This window comes from Argiope bruennichi, chromosome X1, assembly GCF_947563725.1.
Source record: "Argiope bruennichi chromosome X1, qqArgBrue1.1, whole genome shotgun sequence".
Taxonomy (NCBI): Eukaryota; Metazoa; Arthropoda; class Arachnida; order Araneae; family Araneidae; genus Argiope; species Argiope bruennichi.
The window spans coordinates 129,456,786-129,468,472 of NC_079162.1; the positions used below are offsets into that span (position 1 = coordinate 129,456,786).

General features: G+C 30.6%; 1 protein-coding gene across 1 annotated transcript in view; it reads left to right on the forward strand.

The window, feature by feature from the left end:
* The window catches only part of LOC129958526 (E3 ubiquitin-protein ligase PDZRN3-like), a 135,640-nt gene extending 124,476 nt beyond the window's left edge, over nucleotides 1–11,164 (forward strand). Inside the window, exons 5-9 of the mRNA XM_056071061.1 lie at nucleotides 614–712; nucleotides 1,450–1,518; nucleotides 3,795–4,096; nucleotides 4,701–5,824; nucleotides 6,844–11,164. Coding sequence (XP_055927036.1) covers nucleotides 614–712; nucleotides 1,450–1,518; nucleotides 3,795–4,096; nucleotides 4,701–5,824; nucleotides 6,844–7,319 — 2,070 coding nt within the window. The 3' untranslated portion in view covers nucleotides 7,320–11,164. The remainder of the gene's footprint in view (nucleotides 1–613; nucleotides 713–1,449; nucleotides 1,519–3,794; nucleotides 4,097–4,700; nucleotides 5,825–6,843) is intronic.
* Nucleotides 11,165–11,687: the final 523 nt, after the last annotated feature.

Here is an 11,687-nt window from a genome sequence, read left to right on the forward strand (position 1 = left end):
TGTAGAAAAATTTAGAAGTGAGGAACATTGGAGATTTGCCAAAAGTAGCTGGGTCACTCCGGTGCAAATACCCTAGTGCAAAGGGTATTCTACAATCTCATGCAGTAAATGTGGAATTAATATGTGCCTAAATAAGAATAATAATTGTTTTTTAATTATCATTAGGAATGAAAATGATATAAAGATATATTATTTTATTTATTTATTTTGCACTGAGCTTAACATGCAAATCCGCATGATGATGAATATTTCCTTAACATGCAATACGGTTTTTTAATTATTTTATATTATATATTTATACTAGGATTTTTTTAAACATTTTTCCTTTAATCTAGAGCATGAATTATATCACCCTGATTTATTTAGCACACGAAAAAGAAAAAATCATGCAAATAAGGGTTATTTCCGATTCATACTCACTTACTCAATCAATTATTACACATCTTTTCATTCTTTAAATATTTGGAAATAGATAATAAATGTGAAAGCTGGTTTGAGCATTTTAGCCAACTGTTATCAAATTATTTTAATGCTATTGTATTTTTTCTTTTCATGGTACGTTGTTAAAGCTTTATATATATATATATAATATAATATAATTTAATATCTCTAGGTCAATGGGATTGATGTCCGCAATAGAGAGCAAGCAGTATCTTTGTTTTCCAGCAAAGAACCAGAAATTACACTTTTACTATCTAGACCAAGAATGCAGGTAAATTTTCTATTACTTTTCAATCGAATTTACTTGATAAATTATAAAAATGTTTTAATAAATAAATTATAAATCCATCCAATGGATTTTCAGCAATAAATTTTAAATATAACTTATGCCAAGTACGTACATTCGAAAACAGAATTTAAAATTCACAGAAAATATCCTGATTCTTTCAAACCATAATATTGCCAGTGATACATATATAAAATCAGTTAATTTGATTTCGTTTGCTGGTGAATCCCAAATCGAAAATGGTGTCTTAAAGTTTTTTACACCTTAGAAATTCTGTACAATGTAGATTTAGATGTCTTTTGTTATAACTTAGTAGCCCATTTTCTTTTTCTTGTTTAAAATTAAATAAGATGAATTTTCGTATGTTGAAAAAAAAATTCGTCTCCCTGAATATTGAACATAGAAATGTCCACCAAAATATTTAAATTTTTGAAAACTGTAAATAAATATTTTTGTTCTATATTATTTTTTGATTTAATCAGAAAAATAATAAAAATTCGTTCTCAAAGTTTGCATCGGTTTTCTTGCATCGTTACATGTATTGTATTTGAATTAAATTGTATTATGGTATTGTAATTAATTTTTGTATTACTTTAATTATTTTTCCATCATATGTGATTTATAATAACTTATTTAATATTTTCATTACCTTTAAATGGTTTCACTTGCATAAGTATGGCTTTGAAAAGCATAGTAAGATGTATATATCTATTTTTCAATAGGGAGAAGATGATGAAGATGACGAAGATGAAAATTTAAGACTCGAAGACTTTTCCAAAGAACTTTACATGGTTTTGTATATTCCTTTTAAAGTTTCTAATTCATTTTTAGTTACAACAAAATAGATATCTTCGCTGTCATATACAAATGTCTTATACAAAAAACCACTGCCCAGCAAAATATACCAAATTTTAATATTACAGGTGCAATCACTTACGGCATATGATCTTTCGTGACAAAATGCAACAATGAGATTAGATGTAGCAAACCTACACGAGTGTTTTACATCAATGAAAGGTTTTGGCAAATTTGATATAAGACATTTTGATACAACAGTGATGACAGATATTATATAGTTATTTCCCAATTTTTTAGTATTTATTTTCTTAAGGTGAAATTTTTGTTTTGAAACTTCAGAAATAAAGTCTGCATTATACAAAAATGTTCTGCCTTTTTTTTCTTCTTCTGTTTAAAAATCTTTAATTCCTTATATATACTAATGACTCTATATTAAACTGTTTATATCACTAGGATAAATATCAATTATTGCCCTTTAACTCGCGTATAACATTAATGTATTCATTAGATATTTTGTTTTTGAAATTATTTTGTTATCCGAACTGTAAATCTATAAAATAAAAGCTCTGTTATTTAAAAGACAATAATATTGCTTCATTTCATATATTTTTCTTCATTTTCAATTTGTATCTTTTATCTGGTTTTGGTAAAAATGTATCTCAATCCTTAAATAACATGTAAAGAACATAACTTTTTTTGTATTCATTATTTTTATGTATTCATTGTACGCTGTTCTTAAAACAGCTTAGATGATATTTAAAAATATATATATATTATTTCCTTGCAAAACCCCTGGCGAAAAGGCGCTTAAAAAAATTACTTTTAGAATCACAAAATATTTGAAGTCATTCTTTTCATTATAATCTACGACTCAAGCTTAGTATGCGAGAAATGCTGCTTACCCAGCTTTATAGAAAGGCATCTCAAGTCTTAAGGAGCATTGTTTAAAGAAAACCGCATTTATTGTGATAAATAAGAATGGTTAAAGAACCTATGCCTCAATTTTTTTTTCATTTTCTATTTTTTAAATCCATTTCTTCCTAGTTCTTTGCTTCTTGGATATAAAATCATACCATTCTTTCTCTTTGTTGAGACTTTCATCACGGATGACTTTCTCAGCTGTTTGTTTTTATAAAGGTTGTGCTTCAATTAGATTCCTGTATTCATGCTCAGAGCATTTACAAAGATATTCAACATCAAAATCTCTTGTTTTTGAAGCATGAAAGTTATATTCCTCATTTTATTACTTAGGCAGTACTATTTGCAAGTTGTTTTAAGTATTCTTTCTTTATTTATATATGCCAAAGAGTAACCTTTTTCATTTAATTGGATTTTTTTTTTTTTTTGGCAAAATTTTGTAATCTATTTTTAACTTCTGATATGACACAGTTTTGAAATGCTTCACATTTGTTTCTACTGCATAATAGTGCATTATCTTATTTCTTTCAGAATAAAATTAACAGTAAATCGATCATATTAATTAGATTTTGATTCGGTAATAGAGCTTTGCTTTCAAAAGATAAACTCATGCAAAGCAAAAACGATTAGACAGGCAAGTAAAACCATTCTGATCTGTTCTGCAATTTCTAAATTTTCCTTAAATTATATTTAATATTTTATCCTTATATCCTCCTTGGTTCTTTTTATACATGCAAAACACTTTAATCGTTTTAGGAACAACCTTATAATATCTCATATTTTCTCAATTCCTAATTATTTTTCCAGGCAGTTTTCTTTTAATTTTGTAACTTATTGTCAGAGCTATTAAAGAAATTTGATTCAAATTTCCCATTTTTTAGAGAGAGAGATAGACATTTTATAAGCATTGAAATGAGTGCTACTAGTTGGCGATTAAATTCTAAACAATACTTTTAACAACATTAAAAATAATGGTATCCATTGATAATGTGGCTGTATTCGCCTTGTACTTTATAACATTATTATAGTATACCACAGATCTTATATTGACTGCACAGCGTTGCAAGCTGACATGTTTTTGAGTATTAACTGATCTTAATCTTAATTTTGAAAAAGTTTGAGACAAATATCTGTGTAAGTAATATCTGTTTAGACATTATAATTAATGAAATTTTTTGGATTAAAAGCTGTAGAATAGAAGCATTCTGATAGAATGTAGCTTATATTTTTGATTGTTATGAAATTGCATTTGTTACACCTCTAGAAAAATAGTTGAAGTCTTTGGATTTGTGATGTTGATTAAGAGAAATTATATCTTTATAGAAATTTTTATTATTTTTTGCCATTGTAGATTCAACAACGACGCAACAGACCTGATTTACAAGAAGTGAAATGTGAGAATGAAAAAGAAAATGCTGCTGAATCTGCCAAAGAACTTGGTTACAATGGAAGTCGCATAGTTCTTCCCCATGGTACAGTTCCTAATTCTGAAAATACTTGTCAGTCTTTGATATTTAAAAATGGTGAGCCTGTTTCTGAAAAATGTGCCAGTACAAGCACGACAAGTTTATATGATATGAGTCCCGAAAAAAAATTTTCAAAGCCAAATCAGATAGACACAGGACAGCAGCAGCAGTCGGAAGAAGATTCTAAGTAAGTAACAGCTCTAATAAAAGCACAAATTCTAAATAATTTTTCATTACATATCATATTTTCATCATTTGTCGTGTGCTTGAACTGATCTTTCACATGCTAGGAGAGGCATAAGAACACAAATTACACTTTCATACCAACCATTTTAGCTCCGCATTTTGACATTTCTCAATTTTTTTTTCTCAAAGTGAGTAAAATATTATTTTTTTTTTTTTGATAACCATACAAATTTGTCTACAAAATACGAGTCTTTCAAGCATATGTGTTTTGCCTTGGCTTTTAGCGTAAGGTAATATGCATTTTATGGTAAATATGGTACCATACAGATAATGGGGTACGTAATATAATAATTGAGATGATGTTACTATGTTTCCAAAAGTTAAACAAGAGTCTTCCGCAGGGAAAGAAACTTGGATTTTATGACAATGTGTCGTAACCAAATTTGCAAGGTGACAAAGAAAATCACCATTCTTTAAAAATGAATGTTGCAGTTACCATCACTAGGATAGAAAGAGCCCATATGTACTACATCCTCTTATTTTTTTGGTGTGTTGCATTTTTCTACGTCGCATATTATGATTCTAAAAAGTTTTATTTTTTTCAGGGCAATATCACGTGTTCAGTCAGATACAAGTCTAGACAAGGAAATGGCTGCTCTTAACAAAGAAATGCAGAGTATTCAAATAGAATGCGAATCATTAGTCAGCCGTCACATTAGAGAACAGTGGTTTAGATGCCGTGCTGGACATCAATATGTAGCTTTTGGCGATATTAGGACACCTACTGTAGAGCCCTCCCAATCAACAACTACACCGATTTGCACAAGTAACGATGCGAAAGAAGGTTCTTCGACTCCTGCTTTACCTGTTCTCCCAAACGAAAAGAGCCTTTTAAAACATAAGAAGGAAAGCGTTGCACAATGGGTGAAAAGTGTGGCCTTTGAAAGTAAGCCCAAACCTAAGAGGCTTGGTAACGAGTCTTTGATGAACTCTTTCACAGGAGAGATTTCGGCTCGTGGTGCCCCGCTGACCCTTGAGCTTGTTCCTATACCAGACTGCAACAATGGAAAATTTCCTGAATACGAAGAACCTCATCAAAATTTCCCTAATTCCCCAAAGCTTGTAGATAAAAGCACACAGTTATGTGAAAGTGATGTTGCAAGTGTTGTCAGTTGTGATACTTGTCGATATTGTCAAGTACTTGTGAATCAAAAATCCTTGTCCAGGATCTCAGATCAAAGTACTCGTTATATTCCAACTTTTGAGTACAATAATCCACAGCCACAACAGCAATTTCAGTGGCAGGGTACTTCGAGAGGAATGAGTAGAACCACAAGCAGCGATCCTTTCGTTGCTGAACCTAGTAAATTACCTGTCAAACCAGCAAGTGTTGCTGGTAGGGATTTTGTAGATCGTCAAGTGGAAAGGAATAAGAATTATGTAACATTTTATCCTTGTGCCACTATGTACACTAATCAGGAAAATCTGCAACATACCATATGGCTTCAACAGCAACTCTTTCGTCAAGCGTTGGCTCAGAAGCATTACAAAAAGGCTAGTACTATACCCACTTGCGCTGTACCCAATCTTAAACAATGGAATCAGAAATACCCTTCATCTTCATTGGACAGCTTACCACCTTCCAAAACTACAACTCATCCTTCCTACGTGCCGACACCCGGTTTATTAACGACAGAACCCCAAGGATTATCTGTTTTGAAAAGCCCTGGTAATTTTTGTGTATTCTTTTTAATATAATTTAAAAATATATTTTCTCAAATTACTATTCCATTCCTGACAAAAAAGAAATCAATTTAATTAACTCTACTAAAAGGATGTAAATTGTATAACCTCTGTTTATCGGCAAAAATATATTTATTTAATTGTTAATTGTAATCTTTTAATGAGGAAGACACTGAAAATTTATTGAAGACTAAAACCAATTCAGGATTCTTTAGAATCTTCATTTCCTTTTGGTTACTAAAGCCAAATTTTGGATCACCATATTTTCTTAACTTCAAACTAGAAACGATACAGCCTGAGTGCGCAGTATGGGAGGGAGGAATCCAAAAAGAAAAAATAAATAAAATAAGAAAGGGAAAAATTGAATTAATTAATTGTTAAAATATTTTCACAAAAGAAGCATAAAAAAATAAAAGAATTATAAACGGTATTTTTTGCAAACATTTATATTCTTTTTCTCCTTCAAGTATTATTCATTCATTAGCACAAGATACTCTACAATATTGTCACGATATTGCGCAATTTGGCTAATGCTGAACATTGCCGTCAAAATATTGTATAAACATTTTTTGCTAATGAAGTGTATAAGAATATTCAGCAGGAGATTTTTCAGAAGTTTCTGCGTTTGGCTGTATTTTTAGCTTTAATGATTAATCTTCTATTTAATATGAATTATTTATCAGTGAGTAAAAACAGTGGCCTCCCGGGGCATTTAATTTAAATTTGGGGTACCTAAGCAATTCGAGTTTCAGATATCACTTTATTGGAACTGGAACAATACCTGAATTAATCTTAAATTGTGAACTATCTATCTCAAGATTTAATGTTAATATAATATCTGCTCCTGAACTTTTTATCAAGCTGAAAAATATTGTTTAAAATATCACGAATAATCTTTGATTTATTTTGCCTCATGAAATAGAATAGCTGTTGAATTAATCTATAGCTGTTTGTAATTCTTAAATATTTTTGCTCAGAATCACACACTTTTATTTTTTTTTACAGTTATTACACCAACCGAAGAACCCAGCGATGAAACCAAAATGGAATGGAAGGTAAAGCGTAGACCCGATGGAACTAGATATATTACTAGGCGGCCTATTCGAAATAAAATCTTAAAAGAACGGGCGTTGCAAATCATGGAAGAACGTTGTGGCATTACAACAGATGATGACGCCGTGAGTGAATTGAAAATTGGAAAATATTGGTCTCGAGAAGAAAGAAAAAGGCACCTGGAAAGAGCTCGCGATCGAAAACAGCGTAAAGAGATCTTGATGAAATCCATCCGAGTGCCCGAACTCCTTGATAAAAATGAAGAGGAAGATGATTCCAGTCAAGGCAAAAAAGATCTTAGGAAAAAAACTTGCTTCAGCCGGCGAAAATGGCGACTGCCATCGACTCCTTCATCAACTGTCTTGGACGATTGTCCTTCAGCAGGACCAAGTGGAACTTTCGGTATACTGTCAGTGACAACTGTTTGACTGCATTTTATGGAACTTGTTGGATTAGTAGATTTACGCTTAGAGTATAATGCTGTTTCACTCTCAATAATTCGATCAACAACGAGTTCTGCTAGAATAGTGTAACGGCAAAGAATCAACGAACCACGGATTCTGTTAAATCATATCACACTAAAAGGTAGAGTTCCCGCTAGTCACCTTTATGGAAGAAATAAAAAATTATTTAAAAATTTTATCCCGTCCTGCAAGGAAAATATCTTGCTTTGTTGCTGCAATACACGTTCTGACGTCCAAAACGCCGTTCCATCAATAGCCAGGATGAGTTATCAAAACCTTTATTTCCTAACATTTAACGGAAATTCGCTGCTTTCTGTTTCTGATTGATTTGCATATTTGAGCCTATCTTTATAAATTAATTAACTTTAGTTGAAACTTTATTACCAGGTCCACCAACAATAGGGGATTATTTTATGATTATAAGATGAGAGGTGTTTATTGTGGCGATTGTTCTTGTGTGAAGGAAATAAGTTTCACTTAAGAATGTTCTAATTAAGGATTGTAATGCTTAACATTTAGGGATAACAATGTGCAATCCCGAAATGATAATAAAGATTAGACGTAAAGAAGTGTTCAGCGTTGGAAATTCCATTGATATCCAATAAACACTGTGCTTCATTCGTCATTTTTATTTTCCGTTTAAAAGAAGTTAGATAGCGCATTTGCTTCTCAATAGTGAAGCATTAAATATAATTCATCTTTTCTCTTGAATGGTTGAATTTCCTTATAACATAGTGCTTATTAAGTTACACTCTACTAGTAATGCAATCCTTAATCAAACGTCCTATTATAGGATCCTTATTTAACATCAAATGTTTCACTCTTACAAGAAGTTATTCACATAATTTATAAGTGCAATACATAGTCAAACATTTTGCTCTTCAATTCCTAAAAAAATTGTTTGTGATTCGAAGTTACTTTAAAACTGAAATTACTTTATGAATTGCAAAAACTGTTGATCTTACTTGTCATTTGAATTATGAAGTTTGACTTTATACTGTATATTTTATTTAAAAAGAAACAATTTTCCCAAATTTATTCTGAAACTATGTTGACTGTTTTTATATACATATGCAAGATGTCCTAAAAATGTGGAACAAGGGTTTATTTCCTTAACTGTTCCAACTAAACATATACTTCTAATTACAAAGTTTCATCAATTAAGGTACCCAATTGTATGAGAATAGTTTGGCTTCTGTAGAAAGGGATTGTAAAAAGAAAGAAAATCAAATTTTTATACTGCAGCCATAGCGAAAAAGTGTCAGAGAGCAAACTGTTTGTTTTTTTCCACGCTTATTTATAAGGATACAAAATTTCATGCTTCTATCTGTGAAATTTGCTGACATATGAAAAGGCAAAATTATTGACTTAGACCATTTTTCATACTTTTCTCCAGTATTTGAAGGAGATCTCCGTTGTTACTTTCAGATATAATATACATATAACGAACGATTATCAAAGAGCAGAATCACAAAACAGTAGCTTTCATTAAACTTTAAAAAATGATTAGATCCTATATTAATTGAAGTGCATAGAAACTTGTTCAAAATGAAGATCTATACTTATACAAAATGGCCTTCTATTAGCAATACTTCCACATATACGATCAAATTCATTATTTCTGACTTAAAGATAGGTTTTTTGAAATCGTCGGTACACAGCGTGTGCTGCCAGAACCTAATCATCTCTTAGTTCACACATAATGTCAAACAAAACTAACTGGTAAAATATCGATCAGCAATCAACATACTATTGAAGCAACCAAAGAGTTTCTAAAAATGTCACACCACACATTTATAGAAAACTGCTACTGATGATAAACCACTTTTACGAAGAATAAAATTTTACCATCCACAAAATGATAGTTTTTATTGATGTTTCTGTCTCGATTGAAACAACATTCATCTGTCCAAACTGCATTTTTTTAGAAAAGAAGAATATTGATTTTTACCTAAGGTAATTTTATTGTAAAATTCTAGATGTTGAACGTGTAAGTTGCCCATGTAACTGTTGAATCAGTCCATGGACTCCACGAATTCTGTACGGATGCCAGTTATTACGTATAAATGTTCTCTGAATGTCGGCTTTGGAATGTTAAGTTCTAAATCGATTATTTATACATTAACATGAGGGTGACTTGAAAAATAAGCCAAAATGCCAATTTCTGTACTATATGTGTAATACGTTATCCAACCCGTTCATCCCCAAGAAAATAAGAGTCCTGCGGTTTGTAAAGTAAAGATGCGAAATTAAGAATCTTCCGCTAAACTGTTCTGTAAACACACTTCCTAGAAGGATGCAGGGGAATTCAGAAAACTATGTTTATACGCTTCTATAACTATGCCAGCATAACGATTACATACAACATAAATCGTCAGCATATCCAAAAGCTCATTGCTACTGAATATGCCATTCTTTTAGAAAGCACACAAGTACGAGCGCAGAATTTTATTCTTTTGCTCGACAATCCAGTACTTTTCTGAAATATCTTCAATGTTATTTTTCTTAGGTTTCTCTTCCTTTCTTGATGAAATTGTATAATTGTCATCAATCGAAATGAGCAACATTGTGCATGTGCAGCAAATTTCTTTCAGTCACGATGATTGAATGATGCACAACTAGATAAATATTTACATTTGACAATTTTTCTATATTCAGTAAATTTGCTTTTCTGAAATAAATGTTTTCATCTAAATTTATGCTAAGTCCGTCTGAATTTAAAATTAAGCATACCCCTCCATATTTTGTACATATAAACATGAAACTGTATGTAAACACAGGAATGTAAGAGAAACGTTTTACTAGTTGGCACTTTTACATTATGGGAGAGGTATAAAAAAGTTTTTGACTTTTTACTAACCAACTCCACAGAAGCCATAGTGTTTTCATATAATTGCCCACCTTATTTAATGATATATTGAAATGGGTTATTTTGTATTGTTTGATTCAATATTTAGGAAAATAAAAGCTTGGTCCACTTTTTGGGAACACCATGTATATATTTTTTTGTAAATACTTCTTTTGTACACATTTGAATGGTATTTTTATTGTTATATCTTGTTCGGATTAATCTTTGCGTTTATTTAATATCCTTTTGTCTAGTCCTTTTAAATAAGAAAAATGAAAACTTTCTGAGGTAACTTTCTCCGAAACTTAATAAAAATAAACAAAACATAGCCAATGTTTCCTGAATTGACTGGAACATATGATTACTTTAATTTTCATGTGATCTGTCCCTTTGACCAACCAGTTTTAAACTCAGAAAAGAAGAGATGTTTGAATAATCGTTTATATTTTTCGCAGTCAATTTTGTGACTTGGAGTAACCACTGTTGTTGTATCTCTGTGTAAATATAAATTGTACATTGAAATGATTGTGTTGTTCGAAAACGTTGTATATCTCATTCACACATTACATGAGCACGTTTACGATATCGGTTCGGGAAAAACAAATCCAGATCAATCGACTGGAGGCACAATTCTTTATAGATTTTTAATGCTGTTACAGGAAACTTGAAGTTGAAATAAAAATTTGCGCTGATGTTAGACGCTGTTATGTTGAATAGTTCTACTGTGCTTAAAATGTTACCGCATGAATTTTGTTTTTGAAGATTGTTTTCTAATCAGTATTTAAGTGACAAAAATTTCCCTAGTTTCCGATTTATTTCTCTAATTGAAATGCGTTAATTGTATTTAAGGTTCAACCGTCAAAAAGCGTAGTTTTTATCTCAAGGTGTTAAATAGATTTCTATATTTGTTATAATAACAGCTGTATGATTGGTGTATGTAACCAATTGCTGTTATTTTGGATCTCAGTAATTGGTAAATAAAAATGAAATGTTTCAAATGCAAGTCTGTTTCATTTTGAAGAACTCTCTAACAAGAAGAAAACTTTTACTACGAAGAACAATGTTTCCCATTTGCTTTAACTGCTATTTTCATTACTCAGACTTTTCAGTATATTTTAGAGGTATCATTATTGTATAGCAAAAAAATGCCTCACTACAATAATACCATTTCTGTTGATAAACCTAATCTTAAATCTCAAAAAAAAATGTATTTTTACATAATAAAACTTTTATAATCCATATCTCAGCTAAGAGAAAATAAATAAAAATTAAATCATAATTTTAATCTTTTTCACATCTTGTTGGGCATCTTTTTTTTATACTCTTGCATTTTTGTGGTAATGAGATTAATTTTATTAGGTGTGCAAGTAAAATCATGTCCTTTTTCGTCAAAGTCACTTTATTGAAATCATACTTTTTAAAAAGATTAATAATCGAAATATTTGCCATTACTATCTATTATCTTTTGCCTTTATCGGGTAGAT